Raw genomic sequence first — 27,666 nt, 5'->3', positions numbered from 1 at the left:
TGGCAACAATCAGTGAACCAATAAACAACAACAATTGCAGTTTCAATTGAACCAGTCTAACTGTCAGACACGTCTAGAAAGAGTCGCTGACAACAATTCAATCTAGAACCTAGACAAGCTAGTTCGCGTTGAGAATCTTGCAAAACTTATAACATTTGTACCTTACTGTAGACTGCAGCTATAATTAACATAGCTTCACATCTACTTTTTTAAACTAACCTTTCTTTGACAATATTATAATTAAGATAAGGTGGGAACCTCTGCTCCACGTGCAACTTAGCTTAACTTACGCAAATACTATAGCATGACACATTGATTCCTATGGAACTTATGGAGGAACTGTCAACAACCAGAGCGAATTTGATCCTATAAACCAAAGAACACATTTTAGATATGGCTTGTCATATCGATTTTACAAATTGAAATATGAGCCATATCGCTTATAAACTTTTCGTAGAAATCAATTCTGGAATGTTGATACATTTTGTATAATATTAAATCTAAATCTAGCTGAAAAACGAAAGGGTACCAACTGTTAAGAACCAGTTCGTTTTTAACATATCCTTAGAAATTTAAATATCCAATGTAGAACTTTACCAAAGCTGGAAGTAGATGTTGAGCCACGCCTTAGGAACCAGCTCTGCTTGGATCTGAAGCTCTTTAACTTTACTAATTAATTCATTTTTTACCAAATTTTTTTTAAATATTTTAGAATGAAATTGTGTTGTCTGTTATTCTCACATACTTAACAGCCCTTTAACATTTGCGTCAGAGTTGAACCAACACAATTCCTTTTACAGAACTACGAATATTTGCAGAGCTACAGTATTGATTGACTACGGAAGCCTTCGAGACTGTGACAGTTACAGTCCTTTTCAGCACAACATAATATAAGAAAAGTTCACACGAATATATTTGTATAAACCGAGAAAATATATATTGCAGATGGCGTTTTTAGTGCGCTTTTTTCTAGTTCTGCATTTGATCCTGCAGGATACGAGCTGCGCTGAGGATTTATTACCCGTCATTATTGATGAGCTCAACGAGCGCCTTGAAATGGAAGCGAACATTGTCTACAATCCGCAGTTGGATGAACTGAATTATCTACTCGAAATAAAGCCCATGAGTCAGCTGATTATAAGCTCACCAAATAGTTCCACAGTTAATGCCATGGAACTAGTTCAGTTCTTGGATGAGAAATCGCTTTTCGTGCTGCTTGTGGAGACGCCTCCAATTGAGCTGTTCGAACAGCTGCATTACCTCTTTCAGAAAGCGGACTTTTTGCTGGTATTGAAGGAATACCCAGTGACCGATGTTTGGCTGGATTTTGTGCAGCAGGCCTGGGAGCTGGGCTACTACAGGCTGCTGTTCCTGCACACAGGCCGGCAGGGAGCGCTTTACAAGAAGCAAATGTTTCCCCAACTGGAACTGCAGCCGACCAGTGTGAGCAACTATGTCGCAACGCGTGCTCGGTTCACCAATATGCACGGCTTTGAGATACGCGTGGCGGTTTACTCGAATCCACCGCGTTGCCTCTACTATGAGGACGAGTGGGGCGAACCGGTCTATGGCGGCTATTATATGCGGTTCGTGCGACATTTTCTGGCCACGCACAATGCCAAATTTGTGCCTGTTCACACGCCCAACGATTCGCCCGGACACTGCGTTAAGGCCCTGCTAGCGCGACGTGTGGATCTGTGCGCTGATGCATTGGCTCAGGGTTCGGATAAGACCTTTGTCGTAACAAATGCCATACGCATGGCATATGCCAATATTATGGTGGCCAATGCAAAGCCCTTGAGCTCATATCGCTATCTGGCGGCCCCGTTCCATACGACTGTCTGGATCTGCCTGATTGTGTATATAGGCTTCATCGTTTGCTTCATGAGCTGCATCCATTGGCAGCAGCAGCGACGTTGGATCTTCAGCACCTTTCTGCTGGAGGCCATCAGCTCGCTGCTGTTTACGGGCTTCGCTCTGAAGGATCTGCATGGACGGGAGCGTTACATACTGTTTGGTGTGCTCTTTATAGCGGGCTTTATCTATTCCACCTTCTATTTGGGCTATCTGAAAAGTATTCTGACCACGGAGGTGTTCGAGGAGCAAATAAACAGCTTTGAGCAGCTGCTGGAGGCAAACATCAGCATTATCATAGACGAGTACGACAGCAACCTAACGACCAGGTATTTTCTGCCGGACATGCTCTGGCCGATCATACAGGTGGTGCCCGAAGAGAAGCTGAAGCGGCATCGCACCGGCTTTGACCAGCAATACGCCTACATACTCTTCAGCGATCGCATGGACCTGTACGACTATGCGCAGAAGTATCTGAAGCATCCGCGCATGCGCCGCATACCCATCAACATATTCTTTCTGTACGCCGGCTTTCCCATGCGTGAGAGCTGGTTCTTGAAACAGCACCTGAGTGAGGCATGGGCCAATGCTTTCGAGAGCGGGCTCGTGCAGAAGCTGGCACTGGATGCCGACCATGAGACAATGACGTCCAGCGTGGGCTTTCTGCATTTCCTAGCCACTGAGTACTACGAAGCGCAGTCCCTGGGACTCGATTATTTCGTCATGCCGGCCATGTCGCTGGCCTTCGGCTACGGTTTGGCGTTCCTCGCATTTGTCATCGAGTTGACGGCCTGGCGCATGCGCAGGGAGCGGATCCACTGAGGATCCACTGCACCGACTGTGCAATCCTCTTGGCGTTGATTGATTGATGGATGGTTTGATGTAGTGTAGCAGTTGCAGTTGCATGTTCCTTGGCACCTTCTACTTGTGTGTGTGTGTGTGTGTACGTCTCTGTGTGTAGTTCTCGCAAATAAAGCAACAATCTAGTTACACGGAGAGAAAATTCATAACAGCTCTTTGGGGCTAATGAACTGAAGCTTTATTTTTCTGATATTCCTTTCCAATCCTCTCTCTCTATTTCATCCTATCCTATTCTATGCTACCATATCTCGTCCTTTCCTTCCTAACTAAACTACGCACTTTGCTTTAAGCTTTATAAAGAAACGATTAAACATTATTGTTAATATTTCTTCCCATACTTATTATTTTCCTTCCAATTTGGGCTAAGAATCTCTTAAAAAGATTTTGGTATTTAGATTTTGGCACATCTTTCCTATCCTAAATATCCCTAGATATTGGAATCACATTCTCCTCACACAACTGATCATTTTTATAGGAAATAGAAGCTAAATTTTCCTTTTTATTCCTACAATAGTTCCAAGTTTCTTCTTCCTTATCCTATATTTAACATGAACATTCTAGCTCACCCAACCGTGTCCACGTTATTTTACAAAAAAAAAAATGCACACTTTGGCTTCTGCTTTATATAGGTTAAAGCTTCCTATCCTATCGTATCCTATCCTATCTTATCTGCATATACCACATTTTCCTCTACACTTTACTTAACGCAAGAAGCCTAAAACACGGCATTTAACGCTTTGCTTTTTCTGCAGCTTATTTAAATATCAACACAACTCTTCAACGCGATTCTAGACGTGTCTATTTTCTTGATTTGACTTGATTCCGATCGGAAACATGGCTAAGCTTCTTTTTCTGATCTGTCTGCTCACCTATGTAGACTCAAGCACCTTGGAGCTAGGCGCAAGCATAGTTGCACTCAGTCGAGGACTAGAGAGTAGAACCAATATTGTTTACACGGAAGCGACACAGCCCCTGGATGTATATTCGCAGATCAGCCAGGCCCTAAGCCATATTCCCAGCCTGTTATTGAAGAATGACTATGCCAGGCTGTTCGACAATAGCCTTCATCTACCGCAACCCCTTTTGATGATACTGCCTCAGCCCAACCAGGGGCAAATCCAAACCATATTCGGGCAGTTGCCCGAACAAATGGAGCAATCGGATTTTCTGATTGTGGGCTGCGACAGTGCTGCCAACTGGCTGCATTTGCTGTCCACCCTCTGGCAACTGGGTTATCCGAATGTGCTTATCTTCAACAGCAGCAATGAGTTGGGCTCAGGTCAGCTTTATACCAGCGACTCATTTCCACAGCAGCAACTGCGCCGCAGCAGCATTGAACATTATCTGTGGGCGCGTCGGCACTGGTTCGACCGACTCGTAGGTTGGGAGGTGCGTGTGGCCCTCTATAATAATCCGCCACGCACCTTGGTCTATCCGGATCAGGAGCTTTACGATGGCTATGCGCTGATGCTGCTGCGTGAATTTTTAGCCCAACGCGGCGCCAGATTCGTGCCCGTACTGACGCCCAACTATAAGGTCTACTCGCCCAACGATTGCCTCAGGTTCTTGCAGCTCAATCAGTCGGACATATGTGGGGATGTGCTGGCCTTCTCCAGCAACTTTAGCTTTACGGCTAGCTATCAGTATTTGTATGGCAATATATTGATACCCTACTCGCTGCCCATATCCAAGAACTATTATATTATAGCGCCCATGCAGCTGAAGACCTGGCTGCTGTTGACCCTCTATATAGTCATGATCTGCGGCTTTGCCAGCTTCATCTGCTGGCTGCAGCTGGGTCGCTGGGAGTATGGCAAACTTCTGCTGGAGATACTATCCAGTTTGCTTTGTGTGGGCTTTCGTCTAAACGATATTAAGGGCAGCCAGCGTTATATACTGTTTTGTACCATTTTTCTGTCCGGCTTTATATGCTCCAACTATTACTTGGCCTTCTTGGCAACCATTCTGTCCACGGGTCTGTACGAGCCGCAAATCAACAGCTTTGAGAAGCTGGTCGAGCAAAACATCAGCATTGTCATTGGGGACTATGACAAGACAGTGCTTAAGAGCTACGACTATCCGGACATTCTGTGGAACATAACCCGTGTGGTGCCCTATGATTTCATCTTGGCGCATCGCCGGGTCTTCGATACCAACTACGCCTATCTTGCCCACAGCGATCGCCTAGCCCTGTTCGATTTCCAGCAACAGTACATGGCTAAGCCGCGCATGCGCCCACTGCCCATTGATCTGATGCACTCGCTGCCGGGCTACCCCATGCGTCGCCAGTTTCTATTGAAGTCCAAGCTGAGCGAGGCGCTGCTTAACTGCTTTGGCAGTGGGCTGATGCAAAAACTGGCGGATGACACAAATCGGCAGACGATACACATTGGCTATCTGAATCTAATACCATCGGAGCCGTACGAGGCACGCCCCTTGGCCTTGGACTACTTCAATGTGCCGCTCATAGTGCTGATCTCGGGTCTAATTATTGGCTTTGTCTGCCTGCTGGGCGAGCTGCTCTGGTGCCGCGTGCAGAAACCCTGCAGAGAGGAGAGACAACTGGAGTAGGAGGGCTGGAGAACGATTCGAGCATGGGGTAAGTCTTAAGTCTATTGATCCAAAGAGACTATTTATTACTCTTTAATCTTAACTTGAAATCTTTTATCAACTTGTGATGAAAAACAATCAAGAAAGCCCACAATTTCTGTAAGGTTTGATCGCTGTGAAACCCTGTAAAAAGGTTGCATTTCTCTTATTGTCACAAGTGCTTTAAAGTGCCCATGGCTATTTTTTATTACTTCTGTGTAACTCGTTAGACTCGAGTACTTTTAAATCTCTTTTCAATCTATCATTGAATCCTGCACAGACTTCAAAAAGAGAACCACAAATCCATAAACACTGCATAAAATTTGCGAAACACCCTCGAGAAGCTTAAACGAGCGAGCACTTTGACAGCCGACCAAAATAAATAGCACTTGAGATATTTCCAAAACATTTGCCAGCCAAGACCGTAACAATTTCTTTCCACTGACCCGCCGACCCGCCCGCTGTGCGCCGGCAAGCATGCAAGTCAAATGATAACGCAAAAACATGCCAAGGGGTGGTGCAGAACCCACCCAACATCCACCCACATTCAGCCACATTAGCCCAAGCCACCCACAGCTGCTGACTTGCACAAATATTTGCCAAGGATAAGAAATGGAAGATGGAGCGACATCAAAAATTACTTACCGCTAGGCGAAAGGGATGGTGGGGTGTTGAGTGGGCGTTACTTGCAACATTTCGGCAATGGGCGTGTCTCAGCTTTTGGTCTAGCGACACATTTTAAAGTTCATTGAACTGTGCCACAGTTTTTCTTATGCCACTTGACGCCGTGGCGCCTCGAAGTATGCAACCGAAATGTGGCGACAATAAAGTTTATGCGCGGCGCCAGCCGCAAAAAATAAAAACGTCTTTCAACTGACAGACATGGCAAATACATTTGTGTTTGTGTGTGTGGGCGCAGATAATCACCATCATCAGCTGCGCCAGCCGAGTGCCACAAATAAAACATTTACGAATTGTTCCTTACTGGAGCATTAACTTTTTGGCACCACTGTGCGGAGCGACACAGATTCATGCATCCTGCATGCATGCGTGGGTAACGCCCACCTCGAAAAAAAATGAGGGCCAGCTCAGCAGCAAGGTCCGGGGTTCGAGTCACGTGCGTGCCTGGGTTCAATATCGCTGCTGTCGACGCGGCGAGAGTTAAATGAAAATTCGAAACAACAAAAATTGTATTGTATATAAATAAATATCTCGCCCTTCGGTCGCTTAATTGCTGATTTCGTGTTTTCATCGCGGCTTTAATCGATTTCGTGCGCAATTTAACTGCCCACGACTGTCACATGTGGCATGCCCCAAGCAGGACATACACTGAAAACAAAAATCTACAAATTATGCGCTGATTTCAATATTTTCATTCTTTTTATTAATTTTCGAATATTACCTACTGTATAATTGGGTTAGTTCTATAGAAACAGTTTCAATTAGTATCTATTCAATTGAGGTGAATGTGTCATTTATTTATTTACTTTTACTAACGTTCAATTTTATTAATATTATTATTTTTACTATCATTTTAGCTTTGAACCTGTTGTATACACCTGTCGGCAGAGACATCTTTAAATGGACACAAATGCTTGCGCATACATGCACCGCTTCGTAATCTCATCAACTGGCTTCTGATCATTTGCATATATTTATTGTATTATGTTATATCAAAATATTTTTCATGAAAATAGATTCTTAAATGAAATTTGTGCAATTATTGTAAATAACTAAGCAAATCTTATGAGAAATGAATACAAAATGCAAACAAATATTATGAAAAGCTTGTTTTTTTATTAATATAGATATTTTCAGGCTTAGCTTTGTGGGCCGCTGAATTTTCAGTCCTTCACAAAATTTCAGCTGAAATACCAGGCGATCAGAAATCAGCAGAAGGTCGCTGGGCTAAAAAGTTAAAATTGTGATGCATACTTTTAAGGTCATCAATTTTGGGCTGCCTCACAATAAATCTTAAAACCGAATTTCAGCTGAAGTACCAGGCGAACAGAAATCAGCAGAAGGTCGCTAAACTAAAAATTAAAAATTCTGCTGCGTGCTTATATGAGCCTAAATTGCATTTCATGTCCAAATTCCAAATTTAGTAACAGTAGCTGCAAGTGCTGAAAAAAAGGGGGACGGTAGGGCAGCTGAAAAGAAAGCATACATACATATTTTTAACCATCTCATTGTGCAGGTTGATTTTTAGGTTCCGTAGGACTATATCCATGAAATGACGGCCAAGGATATAGAGGTCAACTAGGAACCATTTACTTTATCGTCCTGAGGCGTCTCGAACTTTGCAAGAAAATACAAAATCCGCATAGCTCGGATGAATGCATTTAGTTTTGGTAGAAGACCAAATAAATTTTGAGTATCTGAATATCTAGACAAGTTGAAGCCATATAAAGCTGTAGAAAAATTCTAAATATGGAATATCTTGGGTATGTAAAGTCCGACTTACATTTAATTTGCTTTGTTCGACTTGTACTGATCAGGACTTTCGATTGGCATTCGAAAATATGAATTCTAAAAGTTTATCAAATTTAGAAAATTAGCAAGAGGTAACATCACAATTTGGACGAAAATGGGATTGGTCTTTAAATCAAAAACGTTTAATGCCAATCGATTCAATAGATCTCCACCAGTCTGAGGTGGTATTTCTATCCAGGATCGGATGTCATTTAGCCGAGCTATAGTCCGTTAAAGTTTTGACAATGTTTGTATATCAATATCAATACCTCGACCATTTTATAGACTTCGTTGAAGAGACTTGTTTGTAGATAAGTATATTTTTCTGCTCCGAAGACGTAAGTTACTATTCTTTTTTTTCTCTGTAGACAAACCGAAGCCAACAGATTACAATCGACTTTAAAGTAAACATTTGTTTTTATTCCTGCAGCAGGGCGGCTTTTAATTAAGATTGTGTAATGCGATAAGTGGCAAGTGTTTCGCAAATCGATACGAGGGCATGGGGCGGATCAAACTCAATATAAATCCAGTATTTGCTGCCTTTGGTTAAGTTGCAGTTTTGGTAATCGCAGCAGATGTTCATGTATCTGGATTTCGCTTCTATATGATTATTCGTTTGGGTTACAACAGGCTAGCCATCCAATAACTGAAGCTGAACTCCTCACCTCTATTAGCTTTTAAGCTTCCGTTTGTTTAGGGTTCTGAGTAATTTTTTGATAAGGTATCGAACATTTCAGCTCAACGATTTTATCACTGAGTAGCTTACCTGCTGAAAATCTCAAGTTTTAGTATATTTATTTATAGCTGCTTTATTATTCATAACTTCTGTTTAAAACTCAATCGACTACTATTAAAATCTATTCCAGTTCTTACAAGTAGAACTTCTTATTTCTCTAGAAACGCACCGTTTCTAAAATGATCTCTAATTAAAAATTTCAGCTATATTAATGTCATTCTAGTATTTTTCAGGTAAATTCTTGTCTTGCGAGTTTAAACTTTTTCACTTTTATACAATCCTAACCCAAGCCAACTTTTTATAGAGAATGTTTCGGTGCTGAATTAATCCTACACATTGCGAACTTCATTCTTTAACAAAACCTATATAAAATCGAAATTTCTAAAATAACCCAAGTCTTAAATTGTATTTCCCTGTTTTTCCCAAATTTTCACTTTACAGTTTTGAGCCGTCATTAACTTCTAATCTGTGGCTGACTGTGCTACTTAATAACCTAACCCAGCTATTCCAGCAAACGAGCCCCTATTTCGCATTTGGTCATTTGTGAAGCGTTAGCCCTTTAAGTCTACCCAACTGTAAGCGAGATGACAAATTTAAACGTACACCTCAGCAATAGCCTGCCCTCTGTGCCTACCATAACAATGGGGGGGATTATCTGGTGCGCTCAGCTGTGGCACGTTGAATGCAATGTCTGACCCTTTTATCAGGCAGACATGTGAGCCGCATGCATCACATATCACATGCCCCAGGCTGGACACACACTGACACACGTAAAGGGCAAGGGGCAACAATTGAAAGGCCTGCCCCAAAGGCAATTCTCTGATTCCACATTGCCGCATGATTGACTGCACGCTTTGTTGGTTCTCTGTCCATTGGGTATGGGATTGTTTGTGGTCTGCAATCGCAACTCGCAGCTAATTGCAGTTTGGCTGAGGTCTCTTTGAGTGTTTGGCTTGCTATAGAACCTCTTTTTTTTTTTTGGGCGCTAGCCTGGCACTTGGTTCCCGATTTGTGAATGCTCTTTAAATGCTATTTATTTAAATCAATGCTGCAACTCTGGCGACTCGCCTCTGTAGCCTGCTCCTATGAGGTGCAAATTTATGTGGCATGCCTAATTGTCGGCAGCGAACTTCAAAGTGGCCTCGCTTCGCTCTTCTTTAGCCCCACAATCTCCGGCTCCATCCAATGCAATTATCACGCTCCAACTTATGCTAAGATAAATGACCATCGCACAGCCAGCGAAAATTGGCCACACTTTCCAGACGCTCAGCGCTCAGCGCTTGGGCCATAAAGAAATAAAATATCATAAAAAATCGGGCAACCTGACAATTGGCAATTTTTGGTTGATTTTGCAATTTATGACGGCAACGAGCTTGTTGGTGGAGGCATGCGGACTGTGTCACTGGCGGCATGACCAAATGTTTCTTAAATGTTTTTTTTTTTTTTCGGGAATTCCGGAACTGCTCTGAAGTCGCAATCAATGCCAAATATCATGTGTGTTTAAAGATTAAAAAGCCTGTGTGAAAAAATAGAAAGAATACTTGATTATATTGCTTAAAATAGTACTCAATATATAACACAATCTCGCACAATTCAAATATAGATATAGGTAACGCATTTTGAAAATCGTCTGGAATATTATAATTGTCAAAAGGAAATGTCTGCACATTATACTATCTAGAATTTATGCATTTATATTGTTCAAGCACTTTTGTGTTGATTAAGTGAATTTACAATTTGTTTTGGCACAATATGCATATACTATATTTCTTTAATCAGAAAATAATAAATCATTATATCTGAGTTTTCAATATTCGATTTATGATTGTGGTTTTGAATGAAGCATTCACGTCAATTCTTAGTAAGGAAAAAATTTCAAAGAAAAGCAACAACAATTACTTATAGTATTTGGAAAAACACAAATAAAAATGTACAAAAACTAAAACAAAGACAGACAATCAGAAATAAAAGTATCATAAACGAACTATTATAGAAAAACCCAATAGACTCAGATTATATATTAAGTATAATAATAATAAAAATAGATGCATAACAATTATATAAATATAATAATAATATTTTGGTAAAATGACCAAAAATAATATTTAAGGTGCGTTTCGTCCTCGTCAGAATTTAATTAGAATTTTAGCCACTACTCAAATCTCCTTTGTCAACCCAAATTAAGAGTCTTCACACTTCAGCTGGGACCTTCGATTTGAAATGCCTTGGCAGTAGACTTTTGCCAGCCCGTTAGCCTTATGGCAGACATCTTTGGGTCAGTCAGTTGCTAAATATAGCCCGGCACACAAACCAAACGAAATGCTATCCAATTAAGCGCAACAAACAACTTCACGCCACATGCCACATGCCACACGAGGCGTTTATCGGGGCAGTCCGATCAGATCCAACATCAACATCAACTCGATTGCATCGCCGCCGGTGTCTGCCACTGCCCCTGCCACTGCCACTGCCCCTTCCACTGCCACTGCCTCTGCCACTGCCACTGTCCATGCCCCCAGCCCAGCTTCTGCACAAGGCCCATTGTAATGGGCAACGATTTGTCGCTGTCGCAGGTCCTGTGCGCAACAACAACAACAACAACAACAGCAACGACAACAAAGACAATTGGCGATCGTCCCGAGATAAGATCGGGCTCCGATAAACGGCGACAGCAGCCACATTTATGCTAATAAGTTGACATTTGACCACCATGACGAAATAATGAAACGATCAGAGGCCGTCAATATGACAGGGACAGGGCACAGTACAATGGGCGCAATGCACAAATAAGTTGCCAGATGAGTTTTTTTTAAATATTTCTTCAAATTCGATGCGAAGCGAAATCAATTTTAGTTTAATTCACGATCCATTATATAACAAGTTAGGGGGTACCCTGAACCCTCTTCTTCCAACATCAAATGCATATATATATTCTATTTTAAAAGTAACATATCATGTTTCGTGACTCTAGCTCTTATTATTTACCAAAATTGCCCAAAAATAGTTTGGAAACGGAGTAAGTTATCGATTATCGGAAATTAACTCAATCTGCGCAGGCAGTAGGAGCATCTACATCTAAAATTTCTCTAGCTCTTATATGTTCTGAAATCCTTGCGTTCATACATACATACGGACGGACGGACGGACGACGGACAGACTGAGGGACATGGCTAGATCGACTCGGCTATTGATGCTGATCAAGAACATATATACTTTATGGGGTCGGAGATGCTTCCATCTGCCTGTTACATACATTTGGCTTTTCCACATATACAATGAACCCTTATACCCATTTTCAATGGGTTCAGGGTATAAAAATATTAGCCATATAAATTAAGTATCATGGAAAGTATAAAAATAAGAATTATACGAGCTGTGTTAAATATCTCCCTCTGAGGAACTATAATAATATCGGGACATCTTTCATACAAAAATCAATTTACTGGATATCTTAAAATCAGATCATAAAGATATCAGACTTTATTCTAATTTTTTTTATCGATTTAGCATCTTCGAGTAAAATATATTTATTCGCTTGCACCGAATCAATTGGAATAAATTCATTTGCAAGAATCAAAACTATGTTGTTCATCATTTCTATCGAGCATAATTTTTATGATTATTTGAATTTGCGCCAATCTTATCAAAGGGCAAACAAACACTTTGGTTTTGGACAACATTTTGATTACAATATAAGCATAAAGACCCTCCATGGATACAGTTAAAACTCAATATAACATACAAGAACGATAACCTGCATTTTGATATATATTTCAAATTAGATGTTACTTTTTTTTCCAGCAACAACAATATTTTCATTAACAATTATGATCTAGTGGGGAGTACTCGACTACGAGTTGCCCTGGATAGATTGGAATAGCGAAGGCTTTTGAAGGAAAATGGTTCAATTTAACTTTCTAGCGTTTATAAGAGCACTAGAAATAAATTATACAGGATATGTTTATACTATGATCAAATATGTCACTTTATAATCAAAGGGACATTTTCTTTAAAAATGGAATTCTAATTGAAACTTTTGCCGAATATTTCTAAAAAAAATTATCTAGAACTAATATTACTAAAGAACTATCTAAGTTCCTTTTAATTTAGATGTATTCTATAGCTACCTGTGTATACCCATCATTTGTGAGCACAGGGTATACAAATTTGGATAGTCACCAAAATTCACACACGATTACGATCTGCCACGAGCTTCCATTGGAAGGCAATAAGCTAATGGGCGTAATAAATGTATGTATTTTAAATTGATTATTTATTGAAGCACCGACTTTATGATACCTTTCCAGACTACTATAAATTGTTCAAACGTTTCACCCGAACTGTGTAGTTTCACTTGTGAACCCGCGGAACTCACAACTGCAGAAAAACCTAGCTATCGAGCATGAGCGATAAGGATAAACTTGTAACACATTTAAAATTAATAATTCCGACAATTTTCAACTTATGTGTTTGCACATCATTTGCAGATTATGGAGGAGGATGGCGTCGGATTATCTAGGAAACTGGCCAGAAAGGATATCAACATAAGGCCACCCTGGTACTTGGGCCCTGGATTCCTGCTCTTCTGGGTCCTACTCTTCTTCGCAGTGGTAATACCGCTCTTCTATCGCCTGCCCACATCGCTGACCGTCGAGGATGACAATAAAGGCGAATTTATCGGTGATCGCGCCTACAACACGCTCAACAATCTGGTGAACATTGGACCCAAGGTGACGGGCAGCAATGCCAATGAGGTGGATGCAGTAGCTTATCTGCTAAATGAAATAGCTGGTATCAAGAAAGAGCTGCTTGAGGAGCTGTTCACCTTGGAGATTGACATACAGAAAACAACGGGCTCGCACATCTACTATGACATGCTTGAGATGTATCAAGGAGTACAGAATATTGTGGTCAAGCTGAGCCCAAAGAGATCCACCAGCGAGTCGTACCTTCTGGTCAACAGCCACTTCGACTCAGTGGCAAATTCCCCAGCAGCTGGTGACGATGGCTTCATGGTGGCCACCATGCTGGAGGTGCTGCGTGTGATGGCCACAACCAGACAGCCCTTCGAACATTCCGTCGTCTTTTTGTTCAACGGAGACGAGGAAATGGGCATGCAGGCCTCGCACGGTTTCATCACGCAGCACAAATGGGCTCCAAATTGCAAGTATGTTTTTGGGGTTAGTTCAAGTTAAAAGGAAGATTCCAATTCATAAACTGCATTCGCAGAGCTGTCGTCAATTTGGATGCCGCGGGCAGTGGTGGACGCGAGATTTTATTCCAAACTGGCCCCTCACACGCCTGGCTAGCCACTGTAAGAGCTCTTAAACCTGTTAAACTCTCACAATTACACAATCCCAATCTTTTCACAGCATTACAAAGAGAGTGCGAAACATCCTTTCGCCACCACCCTGGCTGAGGAAATCTTCCAAATGGGTCTTGTGCCGTCCGATACGGACTATCGTATTTTCACACGATACGGCAATATTCCAGGTTAGGCACGTATTTGTTAACATGAAAATGTTTATCAACAAAATGTTTTACTGTACAGGTGTTGACATGGGCCAGGCCATCAATGGCTTTATATACCACACCAAATACGATCGTATCGATGTTATTCCTCGCGGCTCTATTCAAAACACGGGCGATAATCTTCTTAGTTTAGTGCGCAATTTGGCAAACGCAACCGAATTGCACGATGTGGAGGTAAGCAAATAAAGCCTTATCAACTTTATCTTTGTAAGATATTAATGACTATAGGAAGTTCAAATTATTTATAAAATTTGACGTTCATTATTGAATTTGAACCAGACCCTTTAAAGTTATCAGTGGGTCAGAACAAACTCTTTGTACAAATACGCTAACTTTTTATAATCCATCAACAGGCATATAAAAATGGCCAAGCTGTATACTTTGACTTCTTGGGCCTGTTTGTCGTCAACTATTCCGAGGAAACGGGCAAAACTTTGAACTACTGCGTAGCAGGAGCCACGCTCATCCTGGTTTTCATCTCTGTGTGGCGCATGTCAGCCGTTTCTCGGCTGTGCTCATGTGGTGTCTGGCAGCGTCTTATAATTCTAGTGATTCTACAGATTATAGCCTTCGTCTTGGCCCTGGGACTGCCCATGCTAATAGCATATGTTTTCGACAGCTTTGGCTTGTCGTTGACCTACTTTAGCACTCCAGCGCTTCTGATCGGTTTGTATATATGCCCGGCGCTAATTGGTCTCGGTCTGCCGATCACAATTTACTATCAGTCGCAGCAGAACGTGAGTACATAAATTATTTCAGTTGATTTAGGTGCCCACTCGATATTTATCATTACTAGAATAAATTACCAATCACATATCACCTGCAACTGGCTTTGCATAGCTGGGCCGTTGTTTTGACTCTTCTGGCCATAGGAGGAACAGCCTATGGCTTGCGCTCCATCTATATTATCACAATTCTGATTATATTCTATGGCATTTCGCTGGCCCTAAATCTCCTGACGACGTTCCACGATCGTGGCTACAGTTGGGCTGGCCTGGTCATAGCTAGCCAGGTGATGCCTTTCCTGTACAGTAGCTACCTCTTCTACACATTCATTGTGGTGCTGACGCCCATGAATGGTCGGTCCGGCAGCGCCTCCAATCCGGACACAACTATTGCTGCTTTGGCAGCGCTGGGCGCAGTGACTTCCTTTGGATTTTTGGTGAGTCAGCTTCAATTGTTTGCCCATGCAGCTCCATTATCGTATGTCTCTTCAGCTGCCATTGACCAACATTTTCCGGCGACCCTGGTCGGTATTGCTCACCCTGTTGCTGGTTACGGGCGTTACGATATTCCTAGCCTGTGGCACTCAGATCGGTTTTCCCTATCGCCAAAGGACCAACAGTGCCCGAGTAGCTTATCAGGTATTTTGGGCAACAAACTGCGACAAGTTCTAGTTCTTATACACATAATCTGTATTCTTTACACCAGCACGTGCGCCGAATCTTTTACGAGTACGACGGCAGCGTAAGCAAGGATGACTCCGGCTACTTGTTCAATTTCCAGGATAGACGTCAAGCACAAGCGTTTCCCGGCGTGAATCTAACTGGCGCGATTAGCCAGACGTCCAATTGCGATGCACACATGATGTGCGGGGTGCCTCTGTTCGATGAACGCTGGGTGGGCAATCGTTTGCAGGGCATGTGGCTGCCACGTGAAGAGCCCATCGTGCCACCAAAACCAGCCAATCTGGAGCTGTTGAGCAAAACAGTGTTGAATGATACGAAAACTGTGCGCTTTAAATTCCGCTTGACGGGACCGAACTATTTGAGCTTGTTTGTGCAAGCCTATGAAGATGATTATGTCACTGTGAGCGACTGGTCCTTCTCCCGGAGTTACCTGAAGCAAAAGCCAGCTTTTCCGCTGTCCTATCACATGTTTATTACCTATGGAAGTAATGCACTGCTCGAGTTTAGTCTCGATCTTACAGTAAGTAAATTGTATAATTCCTTTTAGATCTTTATGCTTAGTATATTTGCATTATATAGAAACCGAATGGGGACTTCAATGTGCCGCTGTTCCAACTAGGCGTATCGTCGCACTATATTGGAAACAAAGGCGACGAGCATAGCGTAAAGTTCGCCTCAACATTTCCCTTGTATGCAGTCATAACCGATTGGCCTTCCCTATATCAAAGATATATATTCTAAATAATTTAACTCTAAGCAATTTCGAACATATAAAATGCTTTAGTCTGGGGTCGTGTGAACCTTCTTGGGGGTCGAACGGAAGCATCATGGGATGACTAAGACTGCGTCATGATGGGGAATCACTTGTTACGTAAAAGCATTGCCGAAAGTTCCTATTAGCCTATTATTATGCGATAGTGTTTTAATCAATATGGTAATAAAAATACATGAAGTCTACCAGCCGATAAGCTAAGCAGTTCGCAAGCACTACGTATATTTGTTTAAACATTTCCTGGGAACTTGTGCAGCAGCTGGAATTATCCGTAGAGTGATGACTGATTAGACTGCAACAGACAGACATTGGCGTACCAAAATTAAATTTTCAGATTAAACCCGATTATATATATTTATGACAGCAGATTATGGCTTATTTTCAAAATCTTATGGCGTGCATGTTCCATATCATCATGACCGCGGCCGTCATTTTAAGCGTGCTTCTTTTAATCATGGCTGTAAATTTGGCTAACGAGGGCAGTTGGAAAAGTTGCGATTATTTGAGATGCTAGCAAAAATCTTATGTATTTTCACACAATGTAAAACAATTTAGATATTATGTATGCATAAATAAAAATAATATAATATGATTTAATATAAGTATTGCTATTTTTATTTCATTTCCCTTGTTTAGTGGTCCTTGTCGTTTATTTTTTTTTTTTATTTATCATTTATTGGCATTGAACCGCCCTCGCATTTATTGTTATCAATTTTAAACTGAATCATTGGCGCTATAAAAATATATATTTTTAAAATTTTTGACCAGAAACCCCGATTTTATGACTATTCTTTTCCATGCTATAAAAGAGTGTTACATTTGGGTGGTTCTGCTAGTTGAGCAATTCGAAACGCTGGGTTCAGTACGGAAAAAACCAAATAGTTAGCAAAAATGAGCGATGAGGATTATCTGGTAAAGGCTTCAATGCCAACAACAAGTGAATCATTTGTGCTAACTATGAAACTAACGCGCAGATATCGGAAGAAAATGGCAATGTGCTCTCCAAAGATCTGGCCAGAAAGGATATCAACGTAAGGCCACCCTGGTACTTTGGCACTGGATTCCTGCTCTTCTGGGTCCTACTCTTCTTCGCAGTGGTAATACCGCTCTTCTATCGCCTGCCCACAGCGCTGACCATCGAGGATGACAATAAAGGCGAATTCATCGGAGATCGCGCCTACAACACGCTCAACAATCTGGTTAATATTGGACCCAAGGTGGTGGGCAGCACTGCCAATGAGGTGGACACTGTGCTTTTTTTGCTCAACGAACTAGTGGAGATCAGAAAGGTTCTACGCCAAGACTATTTCACCATGGAGATAGACATTCAGCGTCCCTCGGGCGCACTCAGATACAGCAACATGCTCAACATGTACCAGGGCGTGCAGAATATAATTGTGAAATTGAGCTCGAAGAACTCGACAAGCGAGTCTTATCTACTGGTAAACAGCCATTTTGATTCGCAGCCAACTTCCCCGGCAGCAGGTGACGATGGCTTCATGGTGGCCACCATGTTGGAGGTGCTGCGTGTGATGGCAACAACACAGCAGCCCTTCGAGCATCCCGTTGTCTTCCTATTCAACGGAGCTGAGGAAACTGCATTGCAGGCATCCCATGGTTTTATTACGCAACACAAATGGGCACCGAATTGCAAGTATGTTGCGGATTAGTTCAACTTTTTTATTAGGAAAATTCCAATTCAAGAACTGCATTTGCAGAGCTGTCGTCAATTTGGACTGTGCGGGCAGCGGGGGACGCGACATTCTGTTTCAAAGTGGACCCTCCCATCCGTGGCTTGTTGATGTAAGAACCTAAAGGGCACTCTTGAGTTAATGCATTGCTCTAAGACCTTTCACGTTCTTACAGTACTACAAGAAGAGCGCCAAGCACCCATTTGCCACAACCTTGGGCGAGGAAGTGTTTCAGTCGGGCGTGATTCCATCGGATACAGATTTCGCTGCCTTTGTGCAATATGGCCATATACCAGGTATTTCCAGAAATTAAGCTAATATCTTCTTAAACAGTTTTAACTTATTTCGTTGACTGTTTAGGCCTCGACATAGCCCAGGTGATCAATGGCTATATCTATCACACCAAGTACGATCGCATTGATGTGATTCCCCGCGGCGCGATGCAAAATACGGGTGATAATATTCTCAGTCTAGTGCGCGCTTTGGCGAATGCAACCGAATTGCACGACACAGAGGTAACATTTCAGTTTGTTATTATATGAACAGGACTTGGTATAGCTTCCACCTTAAACACAGGCACATGAAGAAGGACACGCAGTTTTCTTTGACTTTCTGGGCCTGTTTTTCATCAGCTACTCGGACCAAACTGGCCAAATATTGAACTACTGCGCGGCTGTAACTATGCTCATCCTGGTTTTCATCTCTATGTGGCGCATGTCAGCTGTTTCCAGTCTGTCCCTTGTTCACGTCCTGAAGCGCATTTCGATACTGCTGGCTCTACAGATTCTGGCCCTGGTGCTAGGCCTGGCGCTGCCTCTGCTAGTTGCCTGTATCTTCGACAGCTTCGGCTCGTCCTTGACCTACTTCAGCTCTCTATCGCTTCTGATCGGTCTTTATGTCTGCCCTTCGCTTATCGGAATGAGTCTGCCCATCACAATCTACTATCAGCTGAAAAGGAAGGTGAGTGTGCAGGTTGATAAGTTAAACTCCTCGCAGCGTCTAAGCTTTAGTCCTTTCAGAATAAGTTGCCTTTTCCCCATCACCTGCAACTGGCTTTGCATAGTTGGGCCGTCGTTTTGGCTCTTCTGGCTATAGGATTGACCGCCTATGGCTTGCGTTCCGTCTATATTATCACAATTCTGATTATCTTCTATGGCAGTTCCTTGGCACTTAATCTATTGACGACGTTCCATGATCGTGGGTACAGTTGGACGGGCCTGCTAATGCTTAGCCAGGTGATGCCTTTCCTGTACAGCAGCTATCGCATCTACCTCTTCCTTGTCGTGGTGATACCAATGAGTGGTCGTGCCGGCAGCTCCATGAATCCAGATCTGGTTATTTCTCTCTTGGCTGCTTTGGGTGCGATTATGTCCTTTGGCTTCTTGGTAAGTTAGCACCTATCAATTTTCCGATTAGAAGCTAATGGATTGCACGCGTAGATGCCCCTGATCAACATGTTCCGTCGTCCTTATCTAATCGTGCTTTGCATACTGTCAGTAACTGCGATTACTGTGATTCTCGCCACTGGCACTCAAATCGGTTTTCCCTATCGCCCCAAGGCGAGCAGCGAGCGGGTGTCCTATCAGGTATTTACTGATCTATTGATTGGTCGTTATCTTATCTAATACATTCCATTTGCCAGCATGTGCGCAAAATCTTTTACGAGTACGATGGCACCATTAGCAAGGACGAGTCCGGTTATCTGTTTAGTTTCCAAGATCGACGCGAGGCGGCACCAATGATGATGCGCATGGCAGGTGCCGAGAATATGATACACGACTGCGACAAGCACATGATGTGCGGAGTACCATTATACGATGAACGTTGGGTCGACAATCGCCTGGAGGGTGTATGGTTGCCTCGGGAGAAACCCATTGAACCACCAGCTAAAACAGAACTGACGCTTTTAAGTAAAACCATACTGGAGAACAATACAACGGCGCGCTTTGAATTCAAATTGGTGGGCCCGGATCATATGAGCCTGTTCATTCAGCCCTATGAAGATGACTTCGTAGCCGTGAGCGACTGGTCTTTTGAGCGCAGTTACCTCGAGGATCCCCCACCCCATCCACTATCATACCATATCTACTTTACGTATGGCATAGATACCTCACCCCTGGAATTCTATCTGGACATTTCGGTAAGTTGGAATAGTTTACGTAATTGAACACGATGAGCATAGCATTCTATTATAGAAACCCAATGGAGACTTCAACGTGCCACTATTCCAATTGGGCGTATCGGGTCATTACATAGGAAGCAAAGGAGATGCACTCAGTTTGGAGTTCGCAGAATCATTTCCAGACTATGCAGTGCTTGTCGATTGGCCCTCGTCATATGATAGGTACATTTTCTAGTACTGTAAATGAAGCGCTAAAACCCAATTAAGCAGCCATTAAATGATATAAGTGCTGCGGGCGATTAGCTGTATTCAATATATACATATATATATCAAATTAAACAGCTACCCATTCGAGCAGCTCAATTCCTGAGCATAGGCACTGCAACAGTAAGAATATGGCCATGGCGAGCCCTTAGTTTCTTTTGAATTTAGTGCACACAACGGGTAATATCGGACAGAAAAATAAATAACAAATCCCAACAAGACATTACAAAAAACAAATGTGCACTTTCTCGGCTCAAAAACTCGGAGCTCTATTAACACAATTTATTTGAATTTTTTTCATTTGGTGTGAAGATAAATTTTAACATGAAGTTAAAAGGCATTTACAATGCAATGCACTAATGCACTTAAACATGGCAGCACTGACAATCCTGCGAAAATATTTAACAGTTTGATAACTAGATCAGAGCTGAGGCAAGGAAAATCAAGTTTGACAGCCGGTTAAACCGGTTGTCAGATGTGGGCAAAGCAAGTGCAGCTGTGCCATGAATTTTGAGCGCACAAATCAACTGTGGCGCCCACTGTGCCACTTAACGTCGACGACAATTGGACACACATAACGACACACTGGCTCATATATGTATACGTACGCATGTCCACTGACGCATCTGTAGAGCTTTTTGACATTTGTTTGACACAGAAGCCGCTTGCCCCCGGCGACGCACTAATTTCCAGGAATTTCACGCCACTCTTCGCTTTACGCTTATCTCGCTCTCAAGTCTCTGGCGACTCTCGGCTGGGCATGAGGAGCAAAAGGCATATGGTATATGCAAATTTTTGAATGTATCTTCACACGATCTACTGCGATCTGCCGCTTGTTAACTGCTGCACAGATTGAGCCGGCACCCGCGGCTTTTGGCCATGTTGAAAATGAATTTTAATTGTTGTTGCCACGGAAACACGGCCGTGACGAGGGGGATGCCTAATGGACAATAATTTACAACAAATTGGCCAACAGAGGACTGGAATTTATTACGAAACGAAAATGTACAGAATCAGGCAGGACCAATTACTGAACGCCAAATCCTAAATAGCCAACAATCAAAGCTATTCCTGGTCAGTCAAATATTGATAGCGATTGGAGTGCGGTCTACTATCCTGCCGCTTATAGTTGTTGCCTCTGCTGTAGTTATTGTAGTTGTTGTTTCTACTGTAGTTGTTGTTGTAGCTGCTGTTTCTACTGTAGTTGTTATAGTTGTCGCTTCTGCTGCTGAAGCTACTGTGGTAGTTGTTGTTGTTATTGTTGCTGCTGTTGTTATTGTTGTACCTGCGGTAATTGTTGTAGCTGCCGTTGCTGCTTCTGCCATATCCTTGATCTTCCACATGGCGAAGGCGATTGTTCTGCCTGGGCTGCCAATTGCTTTGCTCCCGATAGCGTCCATTGTCTGCCGCCTGATAATCGTTGTGTCGTATTTGCTTATGAGCCGTCTCCTCGCTGTGGGCCTCCTGACGCCAGCGCTGCGGCTGCCGATGCTGCTGCTGCTGCTGCCAGCCATTATTTTGGCTATCATTTCTGGGATTGCGCCATTGCTGGCTTTGCTGCTGCGGCTGCGGCAGCGGCGGCCGCTGTTGCCAGCCATTCTGATCCTGTTGACGATTACGCCAATTTTCAGATTTGTCATCGTAGCGCCTCTCAATGCGAGTCTCATGCGGCTCATCCCGTGGCCTGTGTCTACCCCCTCTGTGGCTGCTGCTCTCACTATGCTGTCTGGTCCGATCTGGTGTGGAATCCAGATGCCGTAACGACTTTGTGTAGTTTTCACGCTCAATTTTGTGGCCACGCGCATCGGCAAAAGCTGCAAGTCGAAATTGGGATTATTAGCAGCTGTTTCTTTTGGCTTAGTTGAAGCTTTCTGTTCATTGATTTACGCACTCTGTATGGCCAATTTGGGCGACATATTCATCTTGGTGATCATAAAGTAGCAGATCAGATAGCCGGTACGATTTACGCCGTGTGTGCAGTGCACGCCAATGAGTTTGTCTGTAAAGTGGAGTATTTGGAGAGTTCCTCTTGTCTATTGTAATTATTTGTATTTAAATGACAAGCATCATGATCTGTCAGTTGGAAATTCTACATTAAATTCATGCACTGCCTAAATGGGTTGACACGTTTCTTTTTTTGGGGCTCGGTTACTGTTTAGGGCAGAGAAAGCATTTAGCTGCCGCTGGCAGCTTCATGTCGCCACAAATTGCTACAAATTTCATTTCAAAGCCAGCCAGCCACAGGAATGCGCCTCGCCTCACCTCGCCGCGGCTCGCCCACGCCGAGTCGCCAAACCGGCTGCGTCTCTGCATAGCTCTGACTGTGCTTTCAGGTAGAGGGGTAGCAGGAGCAATTGGTATTAAAGCAGAAGCGGCGACCTGAGCTAAATCTAGAAAACAGCGCGCGCAATGCCAATATGCACAACATTGGCAATAAATTTCATACAAGCAACAACAAAAAACATGTCGGTCGTGCGGGGGAAGGATGCAGCAAAAAGTCGTTTTGTGGTGGTGCGCTATGCGGGTGCTATGGCTGCGGCCAGTCGAAACTGCCAGTTGTACGTCATGTTTTTGGTTGCGTTTAAGCCAACTTGCAACAAGAGCAATGCAACAGCATCCTTGTGTCGCAATCGGGTGCACAATGGGCAATATGATTACCCGCTCAATGAATTTCACATATATCAGCACTCCAGACAGCCCGGCAATTACGAACAATGCTGTCTGGCTAAACCATACTAAAGTTAAGCACTTATGGGATAGAGTATTTTGTTGTTATAGCAACATGCATTAAGCTGGCAGACTATGCATATCACCACGCCTAATTACCAGTATTTTTCACACGTGCATTTGTTGAGCAATATTTTGAATGCTAGCAGTATGGCAACACTGGCGACTCATAGCTAAAGCTATTTTAGAGCAGCGAGTTGTTTGCCCCACTGTCAAACGAATGAGCCCTGCTGCTTTTATGGGCACATGGACAAGTGCCGACCACCTTGCATTTTTCTCATATACGTACTTATTGATTTCTTGCCTTGTGCGCGATTTATTTGCTTGGCAGTTGTAAAATGCAGCGCAGACAGTGGGATTTTTATTTTTGGGCAATCCCACTATTCGTAATCTGTAATCTGTTAACATAAGACAAACAACCCTGATTATGGACCTTTTCGCTGGTTGGCAACGCGGAACATTCGATGGCGTTAAAAATATTTTTGTTTAATTATAATTATTAAAACTAGGTTAAAGCCCGTTTACTTTAAAGGCGAAATTCGACATCTCACCCTTTAAAGCTCGCGCCGTGCCTACAATTCAGCCTACACAATTCGCAGCCAGTTCTGGAGGAGTTCAAGAAGACTCCTATTAACCTGTTGAGAACGGAGTATTGCGCAGTCAGTTGCATCCGACTGAAAAAGATCCCGCTAGATCTTTTTGCCTGCCACTTGGAACTGAGACCGGGAACAGACTCTGAGAGACGCCCACTTCTATGCGCCAGTTAAAGGTTAAATAGTCTTTCTTTTTTTTTTCTTTTTGGTCACTTGCCACATTTCTATTTGGCTGCAAGGTATGTTTATTGTGCGCTTGGCAGCTGATAGGCATCTAGAGGCTGTGCTGCCTCCTCCACATGGTAATTGCATGTTACACGTGGACGGCGACTCGCTTTTGATATACATGATTTCATTGCATATTTCGAGCTCTAATTGTGTTGACAGATATGCATCTGCATAGCTGATGTGGGGGAAAGCGTTCCCACGGCACGCTGAGCAGCGCCAGTGAGTGGGCGGTGTGGTTAACAATTTATGCACTTACCATTATCCGGATTTGCCTCCAGAAAGCTTGTCACATACTGGCAAAATCTGCAATTAAAGAACGGTTTATTAGCTGAAAGCAGTCGACGCTTGACAATGAACGCACCTTTGCGCCAGCTCCTTGGGCGGCGTCTGATGGCCCGGTATCATGAGCTTTTGATGCGCCACATTTTGATCCGTGAAGGTCTGCAAGAGAGAGCATTAATTAAATTAGTTGAGCGACACAGTGGCACAGCAGTTGCACTTGCCTGAGGATTGTAGTAGCGATTGGTGTTGGTCAAGTCAACGATCAGGCCCAGATTTGGCACAGACTCCAGCAGCGAGTGTGGCGCCAGACGCAGCTGCTCGTCATCGATGCCCTCATTGATATTCTGTGAAAAAGGCAAATATCAGACATATGGAGAAAACATGCTGAAATTGCTCAATTTATGCAACGGCCGGCGGCGGTACAATTAATAAGCTGCCAAGGAGCAACTCCACGGCGTCATTTAATTAAGCCAAAACAATTTAATTTAATATTCATGCGGCTGCGTGGGGTCCTTCTGCTGATGTTGCTGCTGCTGCTGCTGCTGCTGTGTGTGGAACAACATGTACCACTTGCCACTTTTATGCATAATTGCAATACACACAAAATTCGCTCCCTTTTGTTATTTATTTTTAGAGGGGCCCCTCGGCCGGTGGTCCACATTTCAACATCAATCAATTCGCAGGCGGCAGCAGCTGCTGCTGCTTCTGCTCCTGCTAACCGGTTATTGGGGTCAGTTATCGGGGGGCGGCTGCACTCACCTCACGCAGCGGCACTTTGAATGCTATGAAGCGTGTACCCGCAATCCGCTCGCCAATAGGCCGATAATTAAGCCAGCTGCAGATAGAATAGAAACCAAAACAATGCCACGCTTAGTTGTAAGTTATGAAATTGCAGCGTAGCCAACAAACCTACCGATCAGGAATGGCTTTGCCCATTATTTGCAAAGTTTATGCTACAGTTGAGAAACTAAACAACAATTTATACACATTGCAAGAATTTTTACCGTGTGCTATATACAAAATACAAATGTATACATATACACATGCACACACAACTTGCATATGGCGAGCATCTGATTTGGCGTTGCCATGTTGCTGCATTTAAGTGCCGGCATTGCTGTTAACTAACAGCAGCTGAATGTGCTAAATATTGCCAAGCGCGAACAGCTGACAAAACGACTTTTGGACTTTCTGCGATTGATACTGTAGCAGCAGGTACTCTTCAATTCAATTAACATTAATTGTTTATAATAACCTCGTTTTTCTTCTAAAAGTTGAAGCCTTAAAGAAGCACAACATGTTTGCCAACAACACCCGCAATCTAGTGCGCAGCAGCTTTGTATGTATATTAATTAAATTGCCAAAATAAAATGGCGCACGATCAACCAAAATTTAATAACATATTAAATAATCAATTTGCGTCTTACAGCTGCAGCGCTGCAAGAGCACATTGGTCGTGGCGGAGCACAACAATGAGACACTTAATCCACTCACACTGAACACCATTACGGCGGCCAAGAAGATCGGCGGTGACGTCACGGTTTTGGTAGCAGGCACAAAATGTGGACCCGTAAGTTGTGTTATTGTTGTTGTTGTTATTAAATTTGTTGCATAATCATGCTATTTTGACATTGATTTTAGGCTTCGGAAGCTGTGGCGAAGGTTGAGGGCGTTACCAAAGTTTTGGTCGCCGAAAATGCCGCCTTCAAGGGCTTCACCGCCGAATCCCTGACCCCATTGGTCCTGGCCGCCCAATCGCAGTTCAAGTTCACGCACATTTTGGCTGGCGCCTCGGCGTTTGGCAAGAATGTGCTGCCACGTATTGCCGCCAAGCTGGACGTATCGCCCATTTCTGAGATTATCGATGTCAAGTCGGAGGACACATTTGTGCGCACCATTTATGCGGGCAATGCGATACTTACACTTAAATCCAAGGATCCCGTCAAGGTGATTACAGTTCGTGGCACAAACTTCCCACCTGCTGCCACTAGCGGCGGCAACGGCGCCGTGGAACAAGCGCCAGCCGGCGACTACGCCAGCAGCCTGACCGAGTTTGTGTCCCAGGAGCTGACCAAGTCGGATCGCCCAGAGCTGACGGGTGCCAAGGTTATTATCTCTGGCGGTCGTGGACTCAAGTCCGGCGACAATTTCAAGCTGCTCTACGATCTGGCTGACAAGTTTGGCGCAGCTGTCGGCGCCTCACGTGCCGCTGTCGACGCTGGCTTTGTGCCCAACGATCTGCAAATTGGCCAGACGGGCAAAATTGTGGCGCCCGATCTATACATAGCTGTGGGCATTTCCGGTGCCATTCAGCACTTGGCCGGCATGAAGGATTCCAAAACGATTGTGGCCATCAACAAGGACCCCGAGGCGCCCATTTTCCAGGTGGCCGATATTGGTCTAGTGGCGGATCTGTTCAAGGCTGTGCCCGAGCTAACTGGCAAATTGTAAAGAATGTTTAGTTCTATAAAGCTAATTGATTCTATCAAATTTAAGATTTAAATTGTGCATTTATTTGAAAATAGTCTTTGCGGCAACTGTCCGCCCGTCGCTTCCCGTCTGCGCGCTGTCATAATGTTTGCTTTTCCTTTTTTGTAATAAAAACTAAGCCGAACGTCTGACTATTTAATGTTGTTGTTTTTTGTTGCTCATTATGTCGGCGCTCAGAAAATAAACGCTCTTATTAATTGGACAGATTGTGCGACTTATGCATCGCGTGTTATTCTAGAAGATCATTATGACGTGTTATCAGCAATGCTCGTGTTAATTAGCAGAAATATGCTGTAAGAAGCATGTGTTAACAGTGGTCAAGGCTGTTATGTTTTGTGACGACAGAAAATGTAAATGTAACGGCAAACTGAAATTGTGAATGCGACAGACAAAATTTGCAACGATTTTCGGAATAAAAACACTTCAGACCTTATCTGTGTCTCGGTTATTTGCGAGAGCATGCCATATACTTCTAGACTACCGCCATATCTACGGTATGCATAACACTAACAGCCGAGTCTAATCCATTATTCTTATCATTGCAATTAATTAAGTTTTCTACCGACTATCTAATGTAATTCCTTCATGATTTGGTGTCCATCAACAATAATTCCACACACATTTGCTTAATTCAATCCCATTGAGCTTTCCGAGTAAGCACGTTAACATTACGCATGCGGACTTTCAAGCGGATAGTAAATATGGGGGTTCGAATGTAAACACAGATGCAACAGATTTTTTCTACATATATGTAGTACTTTCCTCATTTGACGCGTTCATAATTTCCAGCTGATAATTGTGCAATAAAGTATGCTAATAAACTGAAATGACACAATGACTTTGTGCCAGCGATTCAGTGAAACAAGAAAATCTTGCTAACGAAAGGAAAAATTGAAAGCTGCGATCACGAGTGAGTGACAGAGAAAGAGCGAGTAAATATAGAGCACTTGCTATAAGCTTATCAAACAGCAGAGGGCAAGTAAATAAGGAACTGAATCAACTGCAACTGAATTGAGCAGCAGCGCTCAATGCGTACATTGTTGT

General features: G+C 43.1%; 6 protein-coding genes across 7 annotated transcripts; 5 read left to right on the top strand and 1 right to left on the bottom strand.

Annotated features, from left to right (window-relative positions):
- Window positions 1-807: 807 nt before the first annotated feature.
- Window positions 808-3,014, top strand: LOC6625064 (uncharacterized). The gene has a single exon (XM_002049175.3). The coding sequence runs from the start codon at window positions 946-948 to the stop codon at window positions 2,674-2,676; it is 1,731 nt and encodes a 576-aa protein (XP_002049211.1). The 5' UTR covers window positions 808-945; the 3' UTR covers window positions 2,677-3,014.
- Window positions 3,015-3,364: 350 nt separating this feature from the next.
- LOC6625065 (uncharacterized) lies at window positions 3,365-7,067 on the top strand. Its single transcript, XM_032437143.2, has 2 exons — window positions 3,365-5,314; window positions 6,843-7,067. Exon 1 carries the CDS (start codon window positions 3,550-3,552, stop codon window positions 5,284-5,286), a length of 1,737 nt encoding a protein of 578 aa, XP_032293034.1. The 5' UTR covers window positions 3,365-3,549; the 3' UTR covers window positions 5,287-5,314; window positions 6,843-7,067.
- A 2,832-nt stretch (window positions 7,068-9,899) lies between these two features.
- On the bottom strand, window positions 9,900-25,194 carry LOC6625857 (RNA/RNP complex-1-interacting phosphatase). Of its 2 annotated transcripts, XM_032437144.2 has the most exons (7): window positions 25,046-25,188; window positions 24,892-24,967; window positions 24,354-24,476; window positions 24,212-24,291; window positions 24,107-24,153; window positions 22,194-22,301; window positions 21,268-22,116 (listed from the first exon to the last, which is right to left on the bottom strand). In XM_032437144.2, exons 1-7 carry the CDS (start codon window positions 25,066-25,068, stop codon window positions 21,368-21,370), a joined length of 1,206 nt encoding a protein of 401 aa, XP_032293035.1. In that variant the 5' UTR covers window positions 25,069-25,188; the 3' UTR covers window positions 21,268-21,367. The 2 variants fall into 2 exon arrangements, with proteins under 2 accessions (XP_070066695.1, XP_032293035.1); XM_070210594.1 differs by lacking the exons at window positions 21,268-22,116; window positions 22,194-22,301 and adding an exon at window positions 9,900-10,028 and having other exon boundaries at window positions 25,046-25,194.
- LOC6625066 (endoplasmic reticulum metallopeptidase 1) lies at window positions 12,862-16,784 on the top strand. Its single transcript, XM_002049177.4, has 10 exons — window positions 12,862-12,935; window positions 13,000-13,679; window positions 13,742-13,826; window positions 13,885-14,005; window positions 14,064-14,218; window positions 14,398-14,781; window positions 14,841-15,206; window positions 15,262-15,408; window positions 15,476-15,973; window positions 16,033-16,784. The coding sequence occupies exons 1-10, from the start codon at window positions 12,915-12,917 to the stop codon at window positions 16,192-16,194; spliced, it is 2,619 nt and encodes an 872-aa protein (XP_002049213.2). The 5' UTR covers window positions 12,862-12,914; the 3' UTR covers window positions 16,195-16,784.
- Window positions 17,066-20,510, top strand: LOC6625067 (endoplasmic reticulum metallopeptidase 1). The gene is made up of 10 exons (XM_032437260.2): window positions 17,066-17,137; window positions 17,200-17,879; window positions 17,944-18,028; window positions 18,092-18,212; window positions 18,277-18,431; window positions 18,493-18,876; window positions 18,936-19,301; window positions 19,356-19,502; window positions 19,559-20,056; window positions 20,112-20,510. Exons 1-10 carry the CDS (start codon window positions 17,117-17,119, stop codon window positions 20,271-20,273), a joined length of 2,619 nt encoding a protein of 872 aa, XP_032293151.2. The 5' UTR covers window positions 17,066-17,116; the 3' UTR covers window positions 20,274-20,510.
- An 11-nt stretch (window positions 25,195-25,205) lies between the features above and the next one.
- wal (electron transfer flavoprotein subunit alpha wal) lies at window positions 25,206-26,761 on the top strand. The gene is made up of 4 exons (XM_002049180.4): window positions 25,206-25,347; window positions 25,407-25,471; window positions 25,562-25,702; window positions 25,774-26,761. Exons 2-4 carry the CDS (start codon window positions 25,430-25,432, stop codon window positions 26,581-26,583), a joined length of 993 nt encoding a protein of 330 aa, XP_002049216.1. The 5' UTR covers window positions 25,206-25,347; window positions 25,407-25,429; the 3' UTR covers window positions 26,584-26,761.
- Window positions 26,762-27,666: the final 905 nt, after the last annotated feature.

The sequence above is a fragment of the Drosophila virilis genome, chromosome 5 (genome assembly GCF_030788295.1).
Source record: "Drosophila virilis strain 15010-1051.87 chromosome 5, Dvir_AGI_RSII-ME, whole genome shotgun sequence".
NCBI classification, from domain to species: domain Eukaryota; kingdom Metazoa; phylum Arthropoda; class Insecta; order Diptera; family Drosophilidae; genus Drosophila; species Drosophila virilis.
Note: the sequence above shows the minus strand (reverse complement) of the source record. Positions and strands in the feature narration are given on the sequence as shown.

What these genes read in the sequence shown, in the direction of transcription:
- LOC6625066 (XM_002049177.4), top strand. Translation starts at nt 12,915, where the DNA reads ATGAGCGATAAGGATAAACTT. An exon ending in CACACGCCTGGCTAGCCACT is followed by an intron (nt 13,827 to 13,884) that starts GTAAGAGCTCTT and finishes ATCTTTTCACAG; the next exon opens with CATTACAAAGAGAGTGCGAA. An exon ending in TGACTTCCTTTGGATTTTTG is followed by an intron (nt 15,207 to 15,261) that starts GTGAGTCAGCTT and finishes ATGTCTCTTCAG; the next exon opens with CTGCCATTGACCAACATTTT.
- LOC6625064 (XM_002049175.3), top strand. Translation starts at nt 946, where the DNA reads ATGGCGTTTTTAGTGCGCTTTTTTCTAGTTCTGCATTTGATCCTGCAG.
- wal (XM_002049180.4), top strand. Translation starts at nt 25,430, where the DNA reads ATGTTTGCCAACAACACCCGCAATCTAGTGCGCAGCAGCTTT. An exon ending in ATCTAGTGCGCAGCAGCTTT is followed by an intron (nt 25,472 to 25,561) that starts GTATGTATATTA and finishes TGCGTCTTACAG; the next exon opens with CTGCAGCGCTGCAAGAGCAC. An exon ending in CAGGCACAAAATGTGGACCC is followed by an intron (nt 25,703 to 25,773) that starts GTAAGTTGTGTT and finishes CATTGATTTTAG; the next exon opens with GCTTCGGAAGCTGTGGCGAA.
- LOC6625857 (XM_032437144.2), bottom strand. Translation starts at nt 25,068, where the DNA reads ATGGGCAAAGCCATTCCTGATCG. An exon ending in TCAAAGTGCCGCTGCGTGAG is followed by an intron (nt 24,477 to 24,891) that starts GTGAGTGCAGCC and finishes CCTTTTTCACAG; the next exon opens with AATATCAATGAGGGCATCGA. An exon ending in GGAGGCAAATCCGGATAATG is followed by an intron (nt 22,302 to 24,106) that starts GTAAGTGCATAA and finishes TCCACTTTACAG; the next exon opens with ACAAACTCATTGGCGTGCAC.
- LOC6625067 (XM_032437260.2), top strand. Translation starts at nt 17,117, where the DNA reads ATGAGCGATGAGGATTATCTG. An exon ending in CCGAATTGCACGACACAGAG is followed by an intron (nt 18,432 to 18,492) that starts GTAACATTTCAG and finishes CCTTAAACACAG; the next exon opens with GCACATGAAGAAGGACACGC. An exon ending in AATTCTATCTGGACATTTCG is followed by an intron (nt 20,057 to 20,111) that starts GTAAGTTGGAAT and finishes ATTCTATTATAG; the next exon opens with AAACCCAATGGAGACTTCAA.
- LOC6625065 (XM_032437143.2), top strand. Translation starts at nt 3,550, where the DNA reads ATGGCTAAGCTTCTTTTTCTGATCTGTCTGCTCACCTATGTAGACTCA.